Source organism: Schistocerca piceifrons, chromosome X, assembly GCF_021461385.2.
Source record: "Schistocerca piceifrons isolate TAMUIC-IGC-003096 chromosome X, iqSchPice1.1, whole genome shotgun sequence".
In the NCBI taxonomy this organism is placed as follows: Eukaryota; Metazoa; Arthropoda; class Insecta; order Orthoptera; family Acrididae; genus Schistocerca; species Schistocerca piceifrons.
Window position 1 is genome coordinate 767923038 of NC_060149.1, and position 26057 is coordinate 767949094.

Sequence of the window (26057 nt, forward strand, 5' to 3'; positions counted from 1 at the left end):
GAATATGCACAGACAGCACATGAGACTCTGGAACTGCTCCTCAATACTCACTTTCCTCAACATGCTCTGGCGGATAACAGACCAGAATGCGATGCCTGATAGACAGTGGTTCTCAGGCACTCTAAGAGAGGGCTAGGAATCGGCCCAGGAGTGTGTCGACTTCAGTAAAATCCAATGGGCGGTGGGAACATTCCAACCGTTCAAGTCACCTGGCCCAGAAGGAATCTTTCCAACTCTCCTCGAACAGGCAGGAGAGAATCTTATAAGAGTCCTATGCAGGTTATTCAGGGTTAGCCTAGCTGCAGGAATCATTCCCAATGCCTGGAGGGCAGTGAAGGTTGTCTTCATTCCAAAGCCAGGGAAAATTGATCATACCGAGGCCAAGGATATGAGACCAATCAGTCTGTCGTCCTCCCTTCTTGAAACATTTGAAAAACTGGTTAATGTACATGTTGGGGAGAGGAGGCTGACTAGGGCACCTCTACATTCAAACCAACACACGTATAACCAGGTAAATCATGTGAGAAAGCTCTCCATGAAATCGTTGGGAGGGTGGAGAAAGCACTTCACTTTCAAGAAATAGCCCTCTGCATCTTCCTGGACACTTAGGGGGCTATTAGTGACACAACCTTCGATTCCATGGTTAGGGCAGCAGAGGTGCATGACCTATGGACCACTGTATGTATGTGAACTAGGGCCATGCTTAGTGGAAGGAAGATAGAGGCCACCATTATCAATAAAAAGATGGTAATTAACACCACTAGAGATTGTCCACAAGGATGAGTTTTGTCCCCTTTATTGTGGAATCTAGTGGTGAATGAACTCTGAGGAACTGAATTCCAGATAATACTTTTGCCAAGGATACACAGATGACTTTGTCATAGTAATACTTGGCAAATTTATTGACACAGTTAGGAATATGGCACAGTTAGGAATATGGCACAAGGTGCGCTGCACATTGTGCAAGACTGGTGCAATAAACAGGATCTAAGGACTAATCCTAAGAACTGCTGAGGTATCATTCACAAAGAAGCATATCCAACACTCAAGTTGTAATCTACAGCTTTTTGATGAAACTCTAGCTGTGAAGGGGATAGTGAAATATCTAGGGGTAACCTTAGATGAGAAACTAACATGGACACCTCACATTAAGAGCATCTGCTCCAAGGTGAAAGGTACTCTAGTGAGTGCCAGAAGGGCTTATGGCAAAAACTGGGGCCCAAGCTCCATGGGTATGCACTGGATATACACCACAGTGTTAGACCTAGTATCTCCTACGGAGCTGTAGTGTGGTGTAAGAAGGTAGAACAGCAGGTTGCAGTGAAGGAGCTTGCTAAGGTGCAGAGACTGGCCTTCTTAGCCATAACAGGCAGAATTAGCAGCACACCAACTGCTGGGATGGAAGCCATGCTGGGTATGCCTCCACTACACCTTCGGGTCAAGATGAAGGCAGCAGCTGGTGCATACAGACTCAAAACTGGATCTCACTGGGGTATCCAGAATCACACACTAAAATAGTGAGTGAGGTAAATATAGGAACGGCTGGGGAAATGCCGACTGACTATATAATAACTTCCAACTGCTCCAACAAGCCTTACAATATAATAACTGGAAGCAAGGAACAGTGGGGAAAAAACAGTTCGACACCATATGGGGGACATTGTGTGGTTCACTGATGGGTCAAAATCAGACCAAAGCGCTGGGCCAAGGGTGTATGGGGTTCAGTCAAGACTGGATGGCATCATCTCTCTAGGAAAACAGGCCTCGGTATTCCAAGCTGAAGTTACTGCCATCAGAGCATGCGTGGAGGAGAAATTGCACAGGTGCTACAAGGGCCGTAGCATCTACATCTATTCTGACAGCCAGGCAGTCCTGAAATCATTGGCAACTCCTGCAACAAGATCTATGATTGTTGCAGAATGTCACAGGGGTCTGGTGGAGTTAGGGGGAAGCAACAGGGTAAACCTAGTGTGGGTTCCTGGCCACTAAGGGATCAGAGGCAATGAACAAGCTGACAGACTGACCAGGATGGGGGCAAAGACTCCATTCATTGAACTAGAACCTGTCCTGACAATCACCAAGGCTATGATGAAACTAGAAATATGGAACAGGCTTAGAAGACAGTACGTAGAATACTGGACCAAGTTTTGTAAACAAAAACATGGTAAGGTAATGATGCCAAAGCATGTTTTAAAAGCAGCTCTGTAATCCTGGGCTTGAACAGGAAAGAGATTAAACTCATAGTTGGACTGATGACCGGCCATGGGAATAACGGAAGGAGACCCTAAATGTAGGATCTGTGATGAGAGTGAAGAAACTGAATCACACCTAATCTTCGAATGCATGGCACTGGAGAGCAAGAGAGTCAGACTTTTCGGGTCATCTAGACCTGAAGAAATTGTGTCTAACAAAGAACTGGTAAAGGGACTCCTTGCACTATTTAAGGGCATTGGTTGGCTTTACTAGATATGCAGGGAGCAATACCACCCAATAAACTCAGTTCTGATGTGGGCAGTGGCGGGTTAGACCAAAGCTGTTTTAGCTTCCCTGCCAAAATCAAATCAATCCAATATCATATTACTATCACTTAAAAACTTTCTTTGGATTGCTGAGAGAAAGAATAATAATAAAATTATCTTACCTCCATTATAGGACTTGAGGCAAGGACTTTCTTTTCCACCTGTGTCTCTGTTGATGAACCGCCAACAGTGGCAAAATAACGCATGGCGTATTTAGCTGACACAGTCTTCCCGGCACCAGACTCACCGGATACAATGATACTTTGATCACGCTGTTCACTGGAAAAAAATAATTTGATGTTTAAATACACATAGTTAATACACTGCCATCACATTATTTCTAACTGTCATATTAAATGATTTATATTAAGCAGTCACACATTTATTTGATACAACATTACCTCAACATACTATCAAATTGTACTACAAACTTCAAACTCTCTAGCACTATACTCACTAAGTTTTAAACAATTTAATTCTTTGTACAGTAAAATAGGAGAAGTTTTCAGTTTCTGTAAAATAATTCCAATTTCACATTTTAATACATTACATTCCAGACATACTTATGATCACATCCCCATCTCTAACTCTCTTGGCATGCAAATATGAACTTAGGAGTGTGAACATTATCACAAAGGACACGAAACTTGTCTCCATCATCTGTGTTTCTCTTCAAAACCTTTTTTTCAGATGGCACCATATACCAAATGAGCTGTATGGTTTGGCTCAGTTGCTCTAGTTAAATTCTTAAACCCCACAAGCTACCTCTAAAGTAAGTACCATTATGAAACAAACCCACCAATTTCATAATCCAAATTCAAGCTGTGTAAGTCCATTTCAGCTTTTGTTGCTAGGTCATTTTTTGAGACACAAATACACGAGACCGGACAGAACATAAAACACGAGTTCAGCAGGAATCTCTGCAAAACTACTACTACTACTACTACTACTACTACTGAAGTTGTGATCTTGGTACTGAAGCCCTAACTGTTTCCAAAATTTTGGTAAAAAGAAAACTAAAGCATTCTTGGATTGAGTGTGCAGAATCCCAGAATGAAGAGCACTATTAAAATACAGTGATAGGCTTTCAATAATATAGTAAATAAAACCTGATCTCTGCCAGTTCCTTTTTTAATAATGGTCAATTTATTGGTAGGTTCAGTCAACATGCAAGTATTGCGGAAATAATTTGTGAATTTTGAGGCAATACATGGAGGGAAGGTAACTTTTTTTTTTTTTTAACACTGCTGAGAAAATTTAGAGGGTTGGCATTTGCAGATGACTGCAGAACAATTCTACTGCCACCAATGTACATTTCACATAAGGAGTACAAAGCCAAATTATGAGAAATTAGAGCTCATATGGAGACCTACAGAAACTCATTTCTCCCTCATTCTGTTTGTGAGTGAAACAGGAAAGCAAGTAACTAGTAGTGGTACAATGTATATTCCACCAGGCACCATACAGTAGCTTGTAGAGTATGGACACAGAGGCAGGTGCAGATTTGTGGAAGTCACTGAAAACCTAGCTAGGCACAAGTGGCTTTGAATCCACACCTTGTTCAGTTTCACAGTAAGGTGTTGAGATAATTACACATCCCACAAATCATGTTCATGATAAAGGTAACAACATGATACAATGATAGTGTAATAGGCAGACATTAGAATTTGTGGAAGATTCCTTTGAGTCTGCACTAAATGTCTCTTCTGAAAAGTACCATGGGCATTCTATTAATTAAATGAATGTGGATGTAAGAATCACTGATCGTAAGGCTATTACACCATCAATGATCACAAGTGTTAGTAAATCAACAATGATTCTGCAAGCAACTATCATGCGAGATTGTTTTCTCCATTTTTTCGTGATCTCTGTAAGTTGTACTAGTGAAGTTCAAGTTTATTCTATTCCATCTTGACTCCTGAAAATCTTCTGATAGATTTCTGCACAGTGACATAGAAAACACTATAATGTTTATGAAATACACTGCCTTACAAAGAAAGTGAAGCACCCAAAAAGATGGGAGGAAACAAAATGAAACTTCATGGGTTGGAGGGTATATGGTGTTATTTCAGTGATTCCAATACCGAGTCAAAGTCAAAAACAACTTGGCAGTATGTGCCCACTTATCAATATGTCATTGCACCTCCCTCTGGCCTGGATGCATGCAATGATTCAGTTGTGAAAGGTGTCAAAGTCATTTTATCTTCTCCTGAGGTAAGCGGTCCCACAACTGCTGTAACTGGTCACTGATACCCTGGATATCGGCAGTTACTGGCAGTGGGGGAGAGTTGCCATACAAGATGGCCCTCGTAGGGTCTATCGGGGACAGATCTGAAGAACGTGCTGGCCATCAGAGAACCTCAACATCATGCTGACAGTTCATAGACACATGTGCCATCATCCATTGAAAAATGGGAACACATGAGCACATAGAACGACCACGATGTACTGCTGTGTCATCAGAGTTCCCTCAATCCCTACTAGTCATGATATTACACCATACCCAGTGGCTCCCTACACCATGACACAAGGAGTAACATCAATGTGCTGCTCCAAAAAACTGGAAGAATAATGCCTCTCACCAAATCCCCACCCATACTCGCCAAGAATCAGTCATCTGGTATAAGTGCTGAACCACATTGCATCACTGAACACAATGCGATGCCACTCATCAGCAGTCCACGCTTCCCAGTCACAAACAAAGCCTTTTGTGTTTTAGTGTTAATAGAAGACTACAAGTGGAACAGAACTTCCCTAATTCTGTCTGCCACTAGCCTCTGGCCAATGGAGCACGATAACACAGAATGTTGCAAGGAGTCCATTACTTGTTCTCAGATGGCATGCAGAGATGTGAAGTGATTACAATGTGCTTAGTGCAGATTTCAGCAAACCTACCTTATGGTGGTCAGATGTGGTCAACTGAAACATCAACGATGAATATGTCAGTGCTCACGTTCCCATGCAGCCCAACATGGGGGAATGTCACATCCAAATACCCTACCAGTGCAGATATTGCACGATTTGACCAGTCAGCCAAATGGGAAAACACAATGAAGCCCCTCTCAAACTCTGTCACATGCTTATAACCCCGTCTTACCCAAGTATGCGGCTTCTCCATGTCCTTCACAGTTCTCACTCAACATCTAATGCTATTCATGCCATCTGTATACCCTACCAGGCCTGATAATAACACTAAACATGAACAACTCTACTATGGTGGCCATTCTACAGGCCACTGAGAATTTGAACTCTATTTACATACCCATCAATGGTATGTATTGGTATGACGCTACACTGTCAGCTGACAGTGTATTCTTGGTGCTTCAATTTTTTGTCAAGCGGTGTATTGAACAGTGAATATGTATTTAATTGGCCTGAAGCCTCCCTAGGAAACAAAATTTAACACAGTGTTTTTAATGGAATGATGAAGTCTTAAAAGGAGCCGGAACGATGAAAATGACAAAATTAATGTTTTTTGGTTCTTTCATTATAAAATTATTTGGAGTTTTCTGAATAAAACAAATCAAGTTTCACCATCCTAAGTGTGTTTTTTATCACTGCAAATTTGACATGTCGTGTAAATGGTTGTAGCGACTTTGTGCGTCAGCTCTTATGGCGCCGCTCACTGGCTGCAAGCAGGGTATCTTTGGGAAATCAGACAGCGTTTTGTTTTTCAACGCTATATGGCTTTATCTCTGTGACAAGTGACTGTTCATATTGGTAAACATAAATGCTACACCATGTGTGTTGACTTGTGGAGTTTGCTTTGTGTTGTTTAGCTGTTCAATTTTGTGTGTTTGACGAATTTTGCTCATACCTGTTTTAAGTATTTGGTTTGTGGGTATCAATGTGCCCTGTTTCAGCAATCGAGTGTTTAAGAAAAGGCACAATGAGAGGAAGAAGAAATCTTTTGTTGTTTTGAAGGGAGATGCTGCTGAGACTGCTTCACCGACTACTGAATGTGATAGAACTACTTCCAGCAAGAAACTTTGTGACAGCAAAGAAAAATTTGAAAACTATGAAAGTGACAGTAATGATGTGAATGAAATAATTAATATTTTCTTGCTCTCCAATATTTTGAAACATAACGTATTATGCCAAGTTTGCAAAGAAAGAGGACTGGAATTGAAAATAAGTTCACACATTGGTTTGGCAAGTAAAATGTTACTGAAGTGTAACAAATATCCTGCAGAAGTTTCATTTTCTAATTCTAACGGTATTCCTCTTGGTGATAATAGTGGAAAGAAGGTGTATGACATAAATGTTAGGCAAGGGCAGTGCTGTAGGGACAATGTTATGTGGAATTATGAACTTGCCAAAACCACCAACCAAGTTTGGATTTTATAATGAATTGGTTGGATCTTCTGCTGAAGATATTGTTCAAGCAACAATGAAGAAAGCAGTTGAAGAAGCTGTGACAGATAATGAGAATTGTAGAGATTTGACTGTTGCTTTAGATGGATCATGGCAACATAGAGATCATAAATCTCTAAATGGAGTTGTGACAGCTACCAGTGGAGACAGTTGCAAAGTAATTGATGTTGCTATTCTCTCAAAACATTGTAGATGTAAGGGCAATACTAAGAACGAACATAGTGAAAGTTGTGAAGCAAAGCTTCATGGCGCGAGTGGAGTGATGGAAGTAGAGGGAGTGAAAGCAATTTTTTCCAGATTACAGGAGTGGTGTAATGTACGATACGCTAAGTATCTAGGAGATGGTGATTCTAAGAGATATAAAGCTTTAGAGGAATTCAGACCTTATGGCAATGAAATTAACATTACAAAACAGGAGTGCATTGGACATGTGCAGAAGTGTATTGGGGCTCGCTTGCACAAACTAAAGTAGACATTAGGATCCCAGAAGCTTAGTGATGGTAAGGCCCTTGGAGGAAGAGCAAGATTGACCGATAAAGCAGTTGATAGACTGCAGAGGTATTATGGGTGTGCAATTAGGCAAAATACAATAAGCATTGAGCATATGAGAAGAGCAGTATGGGCATTATTTTTTTGTATTGCATCAACAAATGAGCACCCACAACATGCACTGTGCCCCACAGGCGGTATAGTGAAATGCTGAAACAGGTAGCCTTCAAAATAAAATAACATTTTAAGTCACACGGCTGTTGGGAATTTGATTGACATTGACAGTTGAATAAAAACAGTGTTACGTCTTACACTAGTTACCTTGTATACTTTATTTTATTTTATTTACTAATTTTTTTTATCTGTGCTTTCACACGAAAAGGTAGCGGTGACGAAGTGAACGTTAGAGGCATGTACAGGCTCCGATCTCTCGGCGATGGTGTAAGTACCAATTACGAAATGAATAGGTCGATAAAAACAGTTTGCCAAATGCTGTAATTAAGCCCATATTCAGAGATTTATTACAGCCAAATTTATTGGAAAAGTGTTTACATGGGAAAACACAAAATCCAAATTAAAATGTAAAAATAATTTAATTTGGATTAGGATTCCCAAAAGAGTTTGTACAGACAAAAACATTGCATTTTGGTGTGTATGATGCAGTGGCAACATACAATGAAGGAAACATTATCAAATGTGATGTGCTGAAACATTTAGGTTTCCAACCAGGACACAGCACATTTCCACAATGCGCCTAAGAAAGACTAAGAGGCGCAGGAAGAAGAGACAGAAGCCTACAACATGCAGGAAAAGGGAAGAAAAGACCAGTGAAAAGGAATCTAACACTGGAAAAAGAAGAGGATGCTGATAATCCATCATATGGGCCAGGAATGTATTAAAAAACTTTGGAAGCCATTTCCCGTAGCTTTAATATTTTCATCTTTGAGGAACATTTTCTCAAAAACTGCTAACAGTATATCAATGAAATTTATACACAATATTGTTCACTCCTTTTCCTTCATTTTTATAACAAATTGTAAAAAAATATTTTATAATTCAAGAGTTATAGAAGAAAGGAGAAAAACAATAAGCATCTGTTAAAAAAATTGTAAAACAAAAACCAACAAATATTTCTTAACATGGCATTATGACTTTGTAGAGAAATGTTCACTGAACATGTTGTCCAAATTTCAGAGCAATATGTTTAATGGTTTTAGAAAAAATGTTCCTTCTATTTGCTAAAATTAACATGGAGGAGATGGATCGTTCTGGCTCCCCTTAGGGAATTTAGCATCCAGTGCATCATAAGTTTGTATTAGACGAATTATTTATGTAATCATCTAGCAGATAATGTTTTTACCTTTCCCAAGCAGCTAGCAGAAGCTACAATTATATACAGGATATTGCATCAGTCTGTCTGGAATGATTTGTAATGGAATAACCACATACCTCTAACTGCGGAGAGGGCTGAAACCAGATTTAGCAATAGTGTCCCAAGGAAGTGCATTTCACCCGCAATGGAAGCCACAAACAAAACCCAATTTCTTTACTCCTTATAATCTGGGACCCTTGCCAAGTAAAGGGGAGTGGAGCGGGAAGGGGGAGAGGGGACATGTTTCATAGAATAGCTCCGAGCTCTGCAATTTGTCATGAGTTTGTTCACAAAGTGCTAGACCAGCATGTATGTTTAAATTCCTATTAGAAAAAAAGAAGAAAAAAGAAGCACTGTACATTGTAAAGAGCTTTGTTCACATATTCAAAGAACACCTACCCTAACACAAGGCAAAAAAGCACATTACTCCCTCCAGCATACATTTAGCGTAATCAACATTTTGATGTATTTCATAGCAAGCCTACTAGACAGTTCAAGTTTTACTTCTGGAGGTGGTCGAGAGGGAGCTACAACATACACAAAGTATGAGTTCACTTTAGTAGAAGCCTTTAATTTTGAATACCTAACTTGAATACAGTTCATGTCCAAATAAATGATTATATGTGTTTATGCTACTTCTGCGGAACACAATAACTGTTTATCACTTGGAACAATACAGAATGACAGCCAATATTACAGTAATTAACTATGACACTGGAACACAGTTCTGACAAATGATACTAGCTCGCTGCCAGATCTGATCTATGAGGAAGCTGCTATCACAGTCAACTATCACAGAGTGGGCCGAGTGGCACTGCGCTCTGACATACGTAATAAGACTTCCAGCGACAGTGGCGTACGTAACCTTGTGGGTGTGTTTTCACCAATGTCTCTCATCTGGGGCTGTGTCTGACAGCACATGTCCTTAGCATGTGGTTCTGTCATGAGGTATCAACTCTAAACTGGGATCTCACTCTTCGGGTGACACCAAAAACATAATGCTAAATTGCAGGAAGTTTGAGTACCATTCCTCCTCTATCCAATAAAGTTAAGGACATGTCTCAAGGGCCTCAAGTTTGCTCTCTACTACATCTACATACATACTCCACAAGGTACCACACAGTGCATGGCTGAGTGTACTTTGTACCATTATTAGTCATTCCGTTTCCTGTTCCACTCACAAATGGATGAGGAAAAGAAACTACTATCCATATGCCTCCATATGAGCCCTAATTTATCTTACCTTTTCTACATGGCCCTTACAAAAACTGTATGTTTGAAACAGCACAATCATTTCATACTGAGCCACAAATGCCAGTTCTCTAACCTTTCTCAATACTGTTCACAAAAAGAATATCATCTCTCCAGTGATTTCCAATTGAATTCACAAAGGACCTCCACGATACTCGCTTGCTGATCAAACCTACTGGTTATAAATTTATCAGCATGCCTCTTAATTGTTTCAGAGTCTCCCTTTGATACGACTTGCTGAAGGTCCCAAACACACTACCAGTCACCAAGAATGGGTTGCACTAGTGTTCCACTTTGTAGGTGAGCAATATTTTCCAAGAAGCAACCTGATAAACCGACCTCCTGTGCTTGTTCCATTTTCACATTGCTTTGCAACATCATGCGAAGATATGTCACTGACACAGAAGTGTCAAGCAGCACTCCACTAATAACACAATCTAACAGTGCTGGATTGTTTTTCCTACTCATCTGCATTAACTTTTTCCACATTTAGAGGAAGATGCAATTCATCATATCAAATATAAGTTCCAACTACATCATCTCTTGCCTCCAATTAATATTACACAATCGGAGTATTTCTGGGCTACTGAGTCCAGATCACCTTGAAATGATTCTACAACTCTTATCATCGAATCACGTGGCCGGTAAAAACATCCAATTATTAACTTGAGTTCACTTAGGATGGTTATTTACATCCAGCTAACTTCACAGTCAGACTCATTTTCTGTCTCAATAGGCAATATATTTGCCGACTGCACTGAATGTTTCCTCCCTCCTATGGTGTCCAATCTGTCTTTTTGGTATACATTCCATGCCTCACTGAATATTTCAGCAATCTCTACTTTGGGTATCAATCAGCTCCTGGTTCTGAGAATAATCTGAGTGGAACAGCTTTGCTTGGGGACAGTAAATTCAGTGACTTTGTTATGAATGCTTTGTCAATTTATTGTTAAAATTTTGACATTTGAAGAGTCCTTATTTTGTACACAATCCAGTTTCACTCTCTGTCTACTGACTGGTGAGTGTTCATCAGAGGACCTCAAACTATCAGGTAGCCTAAAAATGCCATGTGCTTTCTACAAGTACTCTGTTACCAGAGTAGCTGCTTCCTCTGTGTAGGGTATTCCTGATCTACAAAGTTGAGTCCTAGAATTTTCCAGTCCATAACAGAATCCGAAATCTAAAGCCAAGTCAGTTACAGAATTGACTGAACCTCTGGTCAAGAGCCTCCACTCAGATGAAAACCGAACATAACCAATCAATTGTGTTTACTGCTAACTGCACGCTCTGCTTGCACCCTTTTAGCAACACCAGCAGTCTTCAAGCTCTTCCACCAGCTGCCCAACTGACAGGCATCACTGGTGCCAATATCAGCCACAACTATGAGATGACTACACCTTGCACTCCTGATGGCTGTAGGTAGGAAATCCTCCTCAACTCGCGTGAGGTCCCCCGCCAGACATACTGAACTCAAATAAAGACCAACCACCTTCAGTCACAATCACGATTTTATTTCAATGCACGATGCATTTTGAACTGTGAGGGCTCATCTTTAGGTGCTTTGTCAGTCTACATTGATTGTTTTTCAAGATTTTGGTTAATTCTGGTCAGTTTCCAGTGTTGTATATGTGGGTTTTTAAACACAGTATGAGTAAACATGTTTATGTACATATGGTTTATACACTTTTCGTTCAACAGCACTTTTTATAAACTCAAGTCGAAACAAGTCAAATCTTCTTTTGACTTGTGTTTACAAAATGTGATGTAAAATGAAAATTGTATATACGTACATAACATGTTTACTCATAATGTGCTCCAAAAACCATGTATCCCCCACTGGAAACAGACGAGACTTAACCTACATCTGGAAAAATGATCAATTTGGACTGTCACAGCACCTGACGATGAGCCCCCCAGGGCTTGAAACGCACTGTGCATTGAAATAAAATCACATGTGTGACTCAAGAGAGTTGTTCTTTATTTTACGAAAATAAGACAGTCATTGAAGAAACACAGACAGAAACGGATAAAATTAAGTAAAATACTGACCTCACATTCGACTTAGCCCTGGATGCTATTTTCCTAAGTGGTTCCATAATGCTCCTAACATTGGACTCCTGATAAATAGCAAACCCATCCCCCACATGTGTGCTCGGATCTTGCTGAAGGAGTGGCCACTTGCCCACTCAGAGGCCGAATGGGTGAGGCCAGAAGGCCAGTCACCACATTGACACACTGCCTTGAACGAGAAACACCAAACAACCTGCCATTCCAGCTGTGGCAAGCATGTTTCCCCATGCCAGTCACATTTGAAGATACCTAGGCAGCTGAGCTCATGGGTGAGACAGGGAACACCTGAGGTGTCCCACGCAAAGTGCCGGTCTCTCCGCCGCTGGTATACCTCGAGGTTGCAGCCTGCAGACAGCTGACTGTGCCTTCAAGCTGTTCACAAAATGCTGCCAGCTCCACCTGTGTCTACACAAAACCTGCCCATTCCCTATCCATCGTACTACTAAAATTTGAACGAGAGTAATAGGTAAAATAGATGCCTGTTGTCTTTCAGACATGGATTTGCAGTACCATAGTAGTTAAAAACACAAATGCAAGGTACTAGCAACCACTGAACATGTCACTGCCACTAATTCACCCCACACTGGCAGACATCAATGAATGATCTCTTCTCCTGGTGGTTCAGGAACAGATGCTGGTGCCTGTACTCTTACACTGAAACAACACATTCTCATGCGCCTCATATCACAATGTGTGTGTGTGTGTGTGTGTGTGTGTGTGTGTGTGTGTGTGACACAATATTGCACACAAGAACTCACCGTTCCAGTTTTGTATATGCTTCTTCTGCAACAGCAAATATGTGAGGATCCAGATCTCCCATAGCCTGGCCCCGGTAGGCCCAGATGGTGTCAGTGCCATATATAGGGAGATCATCATACGGATTGATTGCAACCAGCACAATGCCTGAAAAGTAAATACCAGTTGCAGGTGCACGTACAGGAGGCAATAAGTCAATGGATGGATTCCAGTTACTGTGGACTATACCAGAAGTGATTCATATATATTTAATGTTTTGCAAATGGATCTTTTCATTTATATAATAACTGTGATTTGCAAAATTTATACACAGTACATTAAAATTCAACAACTCTAAAATGTTTGTCATTTCCAAATATGTACTGACTACTTGTGTGGCTAGGTTGTTTAAACAATAAATGTCAGATTAAATCCGAAGATTTGATCATCTGATCCACATTCTGTGCTTGATTTTTCATTTATTCTGTTAAACCTTTGTGTGAAACATGAACTAGTTTCATTATTGTTTTCATTTCACATTTAACTATAGGGGCCCACAAAGTGTTCATTTAAGTCTCTCATCATTGTATGCACCAGTTTTCGTCTGATCTATCAATATGACTATGTCTGAATGCAGTAAAGCACCATAGTGTCCCAAAAACCTCTTCAGTAATGAGCTTTATACTTTGACTGATTACACATCTACAGCACCAAACAAATTACCACCACAGAGAATTCATTTTAACAAGAATTTCGATTTAATTTCTCCTCTGTATGGAATACTCTTTAATTGTGTACTTCACACCATGCAACATCAAAGTTGTAACGATTAAGCACATATGTCTGAAAATGTGGGAAAAGTTATTTTTTGCAACAGTTTTCATCACTGTTTGAATAACCTGCCAAAAATCATCAAATCTCAGCTGCAATACTGCTGTACATGAGAAGTGAGTTCATAATCACTATGTGAATTCCATATCCTACCCTGCATGCTGTTCTGAAACAGAAGGTTTTCTCAATTTCATGATTAAAGTTGCCAAATATCTGAAGTAAAGACAACAGCTTGACAGCATGTTGTATCACACTACTTTCCATGCAGGCAATTTCAGCAGCTCCATTGTCCTTGATCCCACATGCCGTCGTGTTCAGCACAATGACACCCCTTTCCCCTTGCCTCTTCAGATGAACTAGAATGACTTTGATTATGTGCAGCCGACTGTCTGCTGAGGAAATAAAATCTGCAGTCTGAAGAGCACTACTGAGTCTAGGAAAATGAAGAACTTTGTGTCAAAATTATATTTCAACTACTTTGGTAGGGACCACAAAATTACATTTGAGTCTGCATCAAAAACAGCGAAACCAGCCCGAAAGTATATCTTGAGAACTCATTAAAGGAATACCACAGAGCAGCCAATGAAGTCCACTTTTGCTACACTAATCACTGTAAACTATAAAGCAATGTTGAAAAGTAATGCCTCTGAATTTTTTGTTCAGTTCTGAATATCGGCCGAGGTATTACATGTCATTAATATTACTCTTTTCAACTTTCCCACTTACCTGATGCAAGTTGCGACCCTCTACCCTGAAAGGGCTCTGAATTTTAGTGTGTAACGTGACGGTGTGTAAAATAACTATGTCAATGAATGAGAAACGGTATACTGTAATCTAGTTTCTAACCGCAGAAAACTTCTTCCACACATGAAGCATCCTCTCCTTCAGCAGGACAGTGCCAGACCACGCACACAAGCAAATCTGCAGCAATTTGATGCCTTGGATTAACTGTCAACAACCTACCTCCATACAGTCCCAACTTGGTCCCAGCCAATTTTCATCTGTTTTCAAAACTTAAAGAACACCTTCAAGGACCTCACTTTGATAGTGATAGAGAAATGGTGAGATTGTACCTCACCTTGGGAGAAATGTGTGTTACCAGGGTGACTATGTTGAGAAAGTTTGTTTTATTTAAAAAGCTTTTAAGGGTTTTTGCATAAAAAATTCAGAAGCGTTACTTTTCATCACATCGTTGTACACTTTAAGTGTTATACTCCAGTGGAATGTTATGCAACATCTATTTCAAAACTGATGTCTGGGATATGAGAAATTTTGTTTACCAATAAATCTTTTATGATTATAGTAATGAACTAAGTAATTAATGCCACCCGGATCTGCTTATCACAAATCCCCAATGGCCTCATTGTTCATAGTTTATTCTTCAACAATCAGCAGGGAGCAACAATATGGGATGCTGATGACTGGGGTTGAAAGATGTCTGCACACACACACACACACACACACACACACACACACACACACACACACACACAAAATTTTACCAGACGGTGAATGGAAACTTATGAACCTCACCACAGAGGCTGGGCATTAAAATGGATTTACATGCCCCTACATTGGCAGCCTAATCCCCAAGGGTAAATGGCAACAACAACTTAAGATGTGATGGACAACATGAGATGTAGACCATGCAACTGTAGTAAAGTCAGAACCAAATAATAACCTCATGAAATGAAAGTGCCATCAACAGTCTCCTTTCCATTACCTGTGGCTACGATGCTTCAGTACATTCTGTGGCTTCATGCCAACTGTCTTCAAATACATCAGGTGCAGAAACCATGTGTCCCCCCTCATCAAAATTTTGAACAAAAAATGTTCGAATTGCCAAACATGTCACTCATTTGGACCATGGTTGGATTCAAATATTAATGAGAAAATGCTAACTTAGTTACTGAAAATTTTTATGGGCATAATGCCATGGTCAAAGGCACTTTGTCTTCCAATGCTAGATATACATCACCTAAGGCTGTAACAACCCAAAGCAGTCACAGACTAGTAAGCTCAGCAACCTGAACTGTAACTGCTTTATGAATCATTAAAGCCCCAGATGATGTCTCCAGCATTGGAAGACAGACCATTAGGCAGAAAATTATGCCTTGGACCATGGCCTTTTGCGCATAAAACAAGTATCAGCAACAGCGCAAATACCAGCCGTGAAATCCTGTATTCTATAAATGCACTTATTGTCAGGTGCACCGGATGAGCCCACATTGAGAAATGAGGCAACGCAGTGATGTCTACAATGAACACTGTACAGGAAACTGAACTGTGCAGTCATCTCACTAATTGCTGGTGTGCAAAACTGAAGGATGAAAGTAACTTTTGTATAATGTGTTCCTGCCAAGTAACTTAGCTCAATGAAACTTGGACCATACATAGGAAGAACTATTACAGTACAGTACAGTAGGTAACCGAAAGAAATATGCAGTGAGATGGACAGAAATGACACTTTTATTCAAAGACAATAATTACCCTGAAGTCACCAGGATTCATGAAGGTCCCCAGCACATAACAATAGACATGACATGATTCTTAATAGGGTGCATCGTCACCACAGATGGCAGTGAAAGCTCAGCAATGTATTGCCATTCTGGGCACAAGGTTCGTACAGTGTTCTTGTGGCATGGCACTCCAGTCCTCCTCTAGGGCACTTAAGAACTGGTGGATGGTCATCGGTGCATGTGGACGTGTTGCAGTAAGTCTCCCCAACACATCCCACACATGCTCGATGAGGCTAAAGTCAGGGGAATGGCCAGGCCAGTCCATTTGCCAAATACTTGCTCATTCCAGGAGCTCCCCCACCTGCAGTGTCATTGTGGTCATGCACTGTCATTCATAAGAATGAAGTCAGGAAGTACAGTGTCACAATAACATCAACCAGTGAGTGTACCGTGTTCAGAGATTTGGTGAGCTCAGTATGCCCATGGAATATAACGACTCCCCACACCATAACACCTGGACCACCAAAACAATCATGTTCAACAATGTTACTTGGTGCATCACGTGCTTCCTCCTTCTGCCATATGAGGGTATGTCCACCATTGTTGAAATGATTGTTTTGGTATTCCTGGTGGTATGGTGTGGGGAGGCATAATGTTGTATAGGTGCACTTTCCTCCAAAGCTTTGAACGTGGTACACTCACCAATCAACATCATTGTCATACTGTAGCCCTTCCCCATGTGCCTCTTTTTAGGGGTGCATTCAGTACTTACTTCATTTTTATGGACGACAAAGTGCTACCACATTGAACTGCACAGTTGAAGGGGCTCTTGGAATGAGAGGATAACTGCCGAGCAAATGGACTCACCTGCCTGCTCCCCCAACTTAAATCCCACCGAGCAAATGAGAGATGCATTACAGAGACGTATTGCAGCACATCAACATGCACAAATGACCATCCAGTAGTTGCAATCCCCACTGGTCAAGGAAGGGAACGCCCTACCACAATAACTCCTTACCAAACTTGTGGCCAGCATGGGAGCATGTCTTGGAGCACGTATTGCCATCCATTGTGATCTCACACACTATTAAGAACCATATCCTGCCTTTTGCAGTGCTCATCGAACCACCATAAATTGCAGTGATTTCAGTGTAATTGAATAAAAGTGTCATTTCTGTTTGTCTCATTGCATATTTCTTCTGTACTATACTGCAGAAGTTCTTTCAATATACAGTCCAAGTTCCATCAAGCTACACTACTTGCCAGTGACAAGTTAGGAGCATCCTTAAGTTTTGAGCACATGCGTACATTCTCCTTTTTGAACAGATCCCCAAGAGACACCATTTTAGACACTCTGATCTCTGTCACAGAACACCACAAAACCAGTGACAAATAATCAGCTGGACAGGAAGGACTGTAATAATGTGGGCAACTGTCCCAGGAAACCCCATTTATGGAGCTATTTAATGATATTACATCCCAAACATTCTATGAAAATATAATGTAATTGGACAGACAATAAACCTACTCACCAAGCAGTGGCATGAGAACACATGTTTAAAGGCATTAAAGTCTGCAAACTTTCAGAGCCAGTTGCTCCTTCTTCTGGGAGCAAGGTTGAAGGGGGAGGAAGAGGGATTTTGAAGTTTGGAAAAGTCGCCCAGAAATCTGAGTCAGGGGACACTTTTCATAATTTTTTTAAAATTTTTGTTAATACTTTACCACCCGCATTTTGCTGTACACCTTTCTAGGGTGGTGCCTGTGTAGAATGTAGGAAAGCTTGTTGTACTGCCACATCCTGCAGAGTGCAGCTGTCCAGGGTTGAGTGATACCTCCTGAATCTACACTGGAAATAATGAAGGAAGTTTCTGGATTCTAGGACCCAAGTTAGAAGGCAGATGACTATAGGCTTTAGCATCTTTCCTACACAGCTTATGAGGAATACATTATGACAATTATTGTGCACAGTACGTAGCTACACTAGTTTCAAGAGAGACAATTATTTGCCTCAGTTGTGTGTGGACACAATGTCACTCAAATCTTGTTAACAACAGCTAGGAGCATTTATTTCACTGGCTTTTTAAGATTGCGAGCACTTGCATTGCCAGCAAACCAAACTGTTGCAGCACAAATTTCTAACAAAATGGTAGCTCATTCACTCACATCTCACATCAAGAGGTGCAAAGGATTCGTCACCGAACATTTCTGAAACACATTTTGTAATTTTTCCATCACATGAACAAGGTGAATGCTGTCTGAATTGCTTTACATACTTTACACATCTTATCATATCCTTTCTTCAACGTATACACCACTATTTCCAATTGGCCTGCTGGTTCTCCTTTGAATTGGGACCTTGAGAAATTTGATGCTCAATGTGTGAACAATACCCTTTTCTATGACAAAGTGTGTGATGATCTACATAAAGAATAATTCAGCCACATAATGATTAATTACTCAACAAGAAATTTAACTGATGCTATTATGATTAAAAGGAGCTACTAACAATCACTGCTAGTCAACTGAAAAAGCACATCTGACTGTTTAGCAACATGTTTCTTGTTTCTCTGTATATGTACAGTATGCTATGGTCACTAAGAAGTTAGCAGTCAGTTACTGAAACATCTAAACTGGGTCCTGCATGCAAGTATCATATGCCTGAGCTCCCATTGTTCATGACAAGGTTCCTTTGGGCAGAAAGTTCATCATGTGCTTTCTGTATGTTTGGAATCTGCACATTACAGCTGTGAGGTGACCAATCAACAAAATATACAATTTTTGGAATGATAATTAGGTTATATCTTTAGCAAAATCCACTCAACACTCCTCATTATTTGAATAGCTCCTCATTTAATTTTTGCAGTTTTGAGCATGAAGACAATTCTCATTAAACAATAATATAATTTTGGTTGTGCTACACTGATTTTATAGAAGACATTTTTATGTATACAGCCCCAAAGTAACCAAGATCTTTACTATGCTGCAACTAGTATCAATTATTTGTACGAAACAACAATAACCACCACTCAAACCCTGAAGTCTGCCAGTTGATGAAAAATTGCCTGAACTTGTTGCAGCATATTGAAGATATTGGCAGCTTTGTGGTGGTATACACAAAAATGTCCTGATGAAATTGATCATGATAGAAGCAATACGTACATACAAATGGACACAACAGCATAACATAATTAGAAAATATCATTAGTAAGCAAACACACACTTACCACAATATGTATAAATAGAGCTCTTCTGACAGAAACGAACTTTCAGGTTATACAATACAGCAGGTTCATGCAGGTAAGACAATGATGTTAGATCATTCTCTCCAATTAAAATGCGTGGATTTCGTAGAGGTGGTAGTTTCTCATCTGATTCAATGATCAGGTCATGTATCTGATTAACATAAGAAGATCAAGTAAGCAAGAAATTTAACTTATTAACCATCACTTATTACGTACATATCAACAGCTTCAAGGGTCAAAGTTTGACTGTTACAATGACAAACTTATGAAAACTTGGGTACGATGCAGATTATCAATGTAATAACCCAAAATTGTTTCAATCATACAGTGATTTTGGAAGCCAGTTACAATTTGCCACGGCATGCTTTGTCCTTTCTGTTCCAACTTCTGAACTTAATTTAACAAATGGTTAGATATTTTAAATTCTGAATGTTGAAGTTTAACAAGTTAATGAGAACACCTTAAAATGGTAATACATAAGTTAACATTATTGGAAGACATAATTTAACAGATTTTACGTTATGCAATTCAGTACATCAAAATTCAAAGTATATTCTACATCAAGAAATGAAAGCACAAATGACATGCAGTTACTAGCAATATTAATAGTTTTCTATACTATCAAACAATGCTGACAATTCCACACACAAACATGTTTGTTGAGTTACATTCTAAGCCTGTAACTTTAAAAATATACAAACTCTTTTCAACAGAACAAAGTTTAAGTTTTTACTTAAATTCAAATAAATTAGGGTCTTAAAGCCTTTTTGAAACAGCTAATTCCTGCTGCATTCTGGTCACAGTATGCATTTGTTCCTGTTCACTTAACTACCACGGCTAATTTAACAAGCAGAACCTTAACACGATTTATGTAATTGATCTGATGATTGATTGACACAACCACACAACAAACTTTTCGCAACATAAGTCGTTTTCTGTAAAATAATAAATAATGGCAAGTAGTAGATCATGGGTACAGGTGTCTAGAATCCAGTCACAGACATGTAACACACATTATGCTGTAATTGTAGTGAGTGCAATTTTCTGTGCCAGAAGGTTAAACAAATGCTACTGTGATCAAGGAAAGTGGCAAAATGGTTTTTAAATAAAACTTGTGTACTAAGTAGCAGTATGCAATCAAATCTGAAAGAATTGGAGGGAAAATGAAGTTTATGTACAGCCAGTTTACACATTTTTAAAGAAAAATTTATCATGGTAGCAAGGAAGAATAAACCATAAAAAGAAAAGAATGGCTAAGTATAAGATAGGGCCCAAAACCACAGAACAGTTGAGAGCATTCAGATATCTGGGAAGTTGGATTACTGAAGATATGCATTGTGAACAGGACATCGAAGTCGGAATGGCACTGACAAAAAGAGGCATTTCAAAGGCAGAAAATGCTCTCAGCTAGTTGTTTGAACACAGAATTATGAATGCAAGAGTGAAATTCCTGATACTGGGACTATGGGTAAGCAGTAGAAGAGGAGAACTGAAGCTTGTCGAATGTGGAAATGGCACAGAATGGAGAAGATCAGCTGGACTGATGAAGTCAGGAATGAGGGGGTACTGAGAAGAGCTGGAGAAAGAAGATCAGAGGATGCTTCTGACAATGAAGAATCGGATGCTAATCTGGACAGGATGTAATTTGAGACAAGACTGCCTTCTAGTGGAGGCAATTTTAGGATTTATTCTGGGGGAGACAGGGAACGGCAAAAGGAGATACCAGATGCTGGATGATATCAGCAGAGCAAAGGGACAGTACCAAAGAATGAAGAGGAAAGCAGAGGACAGAAGCACAGATAGCTATGAAGTCTAGACCTGCCACAAGGCATATAACCAAATGAACGAACTTGTTGCTGAGATTCATTTTCCGAGCAAGTGGTAAACTCATAGGGACGATTGATTTAAGTTGTACAGAAATAGAATGAAACCATGAATACATTGACTGGCAAGTTCTGAACACAGTTATTGCAGATTGCACTTGTTACAAAGAGATGGAGCAGCTACTTAACTGATATAACAATAGAAATCTTTGTAGGTTCTGGATCAAATAACAATTTTGGTGTATAACAAAAGAGAGAGCATCAAATAAGTGGAACAATATTAAACCATCTATGTGCAATTTTTTGAGAACAAGTTTGTCACAAGATATGATTCCTTTTACCATACAGGGTTATTACAAATGATTGAAGCGATTTCACAGCTCTACAATAACTTTATTATTTGAGATATTTTCACAATGCTTTGCACACACATACAAAAACTCAAAAAGTTTTTTTAGGCATTCACAAATGTTCGATATGTGCCCCTTTAGTGATTCGGCAGACATCAAGCCAATAATCAAGTTCCTCCCACACTCGGCGCAGCACGTCCCCATCAATGAGTTCAAAAGCATCGTTGATTCGAGCTCGCAGTTCTGGCACGTTTCTTGGTAGACGAGGTTTAAACACTGACTCTTTCACATAACTCCGCAGAAAGAAATTGCATGGGGTTAAGTCGGGAGAGCGTGGAGGCCATGACATGAATTGCTGATCATGATCTCCACCACGACCGATCCATCGGTTTTCCAATCTCCTGTTTAAGAAATCCCGAACATCGTGATGGAAGTGCGGTGGAGCACCATCCTGATGAAAGCTGAAGTCGGCGCTGTTGGTCTCCAGTTGTGGCATGAACCAACTTTCCAGCATGTCCAGATACACGTGTCCTGTAACGTTTTTTTCGCAGAAGAAAAAGGGGCTGTAAACTTTAAACCGTGAGATTGCACAAAACACGTTAACTTTTGGTGAATTGTGAATTTGCTGCACGAATGCGTGAGGATTCTCTACCGCCCAGATTCGCACATTGTGTCTGTTCACTTCACCATTAAGAAAAAAATGTTGCTTCATCACTGAAAACTAGTTTCACACTGAACGCATCCTCTTCCATGAGCTGTTGCAACCGCGCCGAAAATTCAAAGCGTTTGACTTTGTCATCGGGTGTCAGGGCTTGTACCAATTGTAAACGGTAAGGCTTATGCTTTAGCCTTTTCCGTAAGATTTTCCAAACCGTCGGCTGCGGTACGTTTAGCTCCCTGCTTGCTTTATTCGTTGACTTCCGCGGGCTACGCGTGAAACTTGCCCGCACGCGTTCAACCGTTTCTTCGCTCACTGCAGGGCGACCCGTTGATTTCCCCTTACAGAGGCATCCAGAAGCTTTAAACTGCGCATACAATCGCAGAGTGGAGTTAGCAGTAGGTGGATCTTTGTCGAACTTCGTCCTGAAGTGTCATTGCACTGTTATGATTGACTGATGTGAGTGCATTTCAAGCACAACATACGCTTTCTCGGCTCCTGTCGACATTTTGTCTCACTGCGCTCTCGAGCGCTCTGGCGGCAGAAGCCTGAAGTGCGGCTTCAGCCGAACAAAACTTTATGAGTTTTCCACGTATATGTAGTGTATCGTGACCATATGTCAATGAATGGAGCTACAGTGAATTTATGAAATCGCTTCAATCATTTGTAATAGCCCTGTATATTTTTTTATTTTCACTTATATATGATTATTTATGAAACATGAAGAAATATATTTGTTCTAACGACTTATAGCACCATACTCATTCACACACAGTTCTACTGTTTATGGTACACAATGAATTTTTTTCATTTGTGATACATATTCACACAGTTTAGTTGTGTACAGCATATTGTGGAAACATCTGTCCACATGAATGGCAACTTTACAAATGTTACATTCAAACCAGGTTTCACCATGATGCACTCAATAATGAAAACTTTTGCACCTTCTCGAGGATGGACTTTTCTTCTGATTCTGCATTATTTTCACTGGAAAATGCCCTCAGCTTCTGGCATGAAGCCTTAGTGGATTTCTGCTTCACTTGGTTGCATTTCTATGTCCAGGAGATATATTTCTATCTTTTTATATCCCTTGACATATCTTCTCAGATATTGGCTGTGTAAGCCATTGTCACCCATTCCTTGGTTGTAATCAATGAAGCAATTAGCTATTAGCTTTGTTTCCCCTTGTTTATGTATCTCCACATAATCTGGTCTATCATGAAGCACTGACAAAATGTTAACATTTTTCTGAGCAGCCCTGCAAGAATTTTGTGCTTGCAAATGTTAGTTCCCCTTCCTCAGGTTAGTTCCACTGAACGTATGTGGGATATTTTTCCTTGTTGGTTTACAATACCAACAGTATGAGCACTTCTGTCTAGCAATTCCCTGAAAAAGTTGGGAGAATTTCACCAGATGTCCATGTAAATAGTTCTCCACTTCCCAAACAGAGTCACACTCAATTCAAACACAATCTTTTCACTTGCTGAAAATTTGACAGCTACATCACCACTTTTTTACCTCTGTTGCAGCATATATCTTCACATAACAACAGTACTCAGTCCCCAAAGAGCATACTTTATATATCTTTATGCCAAATCTGTCTCTCTGCGAAGGAATATATTGAACATATGAAAATCTGCCCTAAAACTTCAGGGTTTCATCGATGCCAGGAACATTTACCCCTGTAACTTTGTTGAGTAGCTGTGAAATGATTGGTCTTATATTCCTCCATTTATCATATTGTGTTTCTGGTGAATCACTAGCAAAATGCTAAACCTGAAGATAACCTGAAGTCTTCTCCGTGGTATTGTTGCAGCAAATACTGTCTTTTCAATTGTTTTTCTTTTTGATCAATTGTGCTGTATAGAAGGTTTTTGTCTCTGGAGCATGATGATGCAGAGAGAAGTGCACCTTCAATCCATCAACTGTTACAGAAAACCGTTGTCACTGCTTGAACCGTAGTCAGCATTTTCGCTGCATATGAGTTGGTTTCTCCTGCAATGGACTCAGGGAAACTGCACTGTTATAAATTCATTTACAACTTTAAATTCTGTAGGATTTTGTCCCAGAGGCCATAGAACTGTTGCTTCTATTTCTGATGTCACAGTGAAAATACTGGTTTTAGGATGATTAGCCACATTGTCCCAGTCCCAGTGAGTCGCCTTTGAATAGTCTAGATTGTGGTTTGTGGTCTCATTGTCACACATATCTGGCATCATCATAATTTGTTGGGTACTTCCAATTTCCCCGTTGTCCAAAACACTACTGTTTTCATCACTTTAAGTACTGCTTGCAGTGTCATAGTCTACACCATTACTCAAATCACTTTCTTCCTAAAGAACTCTTGAATTCTCGCCAATTCTGCTTCATATGGGCACATATTTTGTCATTCACTGAGCTAACAAAACACAGACTAAATGCATGTAAGCTTGAATCAATGCCTCAGTTTCACAAATGTACAGTTAGTGTCATCTAATGCTATGGCCAAGAAACTATTACAGAAAGCACCACCAAACTACCAAAGAGTAGCATGTTGTGTCTACTGCGCTGTGAAGCATGTACCTGTTGCTGTACCCCAATACATGTAACTGCTGCAACAGCTGTGTCTGGCATTGTATGCCAATGGGTTAGTGACGTCCTGTCAGGCAAAAGCCAAAAGTCACCCTCAATGGGAAGACATCAGAAGTGAAAATAGCAACCAGCTTGTCTCAAGTCTGTGGACCACACACACACACACACACACACACACACACACACACACACACTTAAATAGCTGCCGGTGGGAACTTTTGAGTATTGATCTTTCTTTGCCCCTTATCTAATGCAATATGCAGTGACTACAATGACTTACTTTTGAAAACAAACCAGGTCAGGACAATGTTTACAGGAACGAGGGAAAAATTTAGTTTTCAATTTGCATTGACAATAAGATCATTACAGGTTGCGAGCTTTGACTCCCTACTGAGAACTACAACTCTTTCTAGAAAGAATACTGTAAATATACAATTGCATTTTATATAAAATTTGGCTCATCAGGTTTTGTCTCGTGCCAACTGTATACCACTGCAAAACAGTTCCCTTTATTATGATCAAGTTTACAGTGTCCTAGCAGACATCTTATTTGTGTTTTAATTAAATTTATGTAGTTGGAGTTGGATTTTATCAGTTAAACTAGGAGACAAAAAACTTGTTTAAGTACTCATTTATTTAAATCAATAGTTTTTAAATGACACCAATTATCTGTGTCACCTAAGAAACAGCCAATTTACCAGACTAACAAAGTATCACTCATGAATTGTGAAAAACTGTTCTAACTATTATTGAGTATTACCATACATCCCAACAACTTTACTGCTCGGATATAGTGCCACTGGCGAAAGTATTCCAAGCCGAGATGAACCCAGCGAATGCTCAAAGCTCTAACAATCCAACCACATGGAAATCATCTAAATCACAGTATATTCATGATGAAAAGCAAAATTCGTAAACTAACACAGTTCAGGAAACACAGCTCCTTCCAAAACTAATACGTGTCGACCATTTTGTGTCCACTATCCTAGTTCACTCCCGCTACAACTGGAACATTTTTGATCTCCCAGTTCATAGATACAAATTTAATCCAAGAGGCTCGGTTGCTTCTAAACCAGAAACATCTAGACCCTCTGGAGACCCCAACCAAAAACCCCAATTCACTCTCAGAAAAACAGACTCAACAAAGACTTTTGAACTCTCTAAAGTCCCCACCTGAAGTCCCTTCCCTCTGAACATCTGTGTCCAGCTACACTTTTGATGTCTCCTCTATAGGTTTCAGTCCATCTGCCATTGGCCGACTGCCTCTGAGTCTCTCCCACCATTCTATTTTGTCATTTTGCCATGCCATA

General features: G+C 39.9%; 1 protein-coding gene across 1 annotated transcript in view; it reads right to left on the reverse strand.

Annotated features, from left to right (window-relative positions):
- The window catches only part of LOC124721661 (unconventional myosin-Va), a 348113-nt gene that overhangs the window by 96501 nt on the left and 225555 nt on the right, over nucleotides 1-26057 (reverse strand). Inside the window, exons 3-5 of the mRNA XM_047246731.1 lie at nucleotides 19325-19493; nucleotides 12834-12978; nucleotides 2642-2798 (exon numbers count right to left, since the gene is read on the reverse strand). Of these exons, the coding sequence (XP_047102687.1) occupies nucleotides 2642-2798; nucleotides 12834-12978; nucleotides 19325-19493 (471 nt within the window). The remainder of the gene's footprint in view (nucleotides 1-2641; nucleotides 2799-12833; nucleotides 12979-19324; nucleotides 19494-26057) is intronic.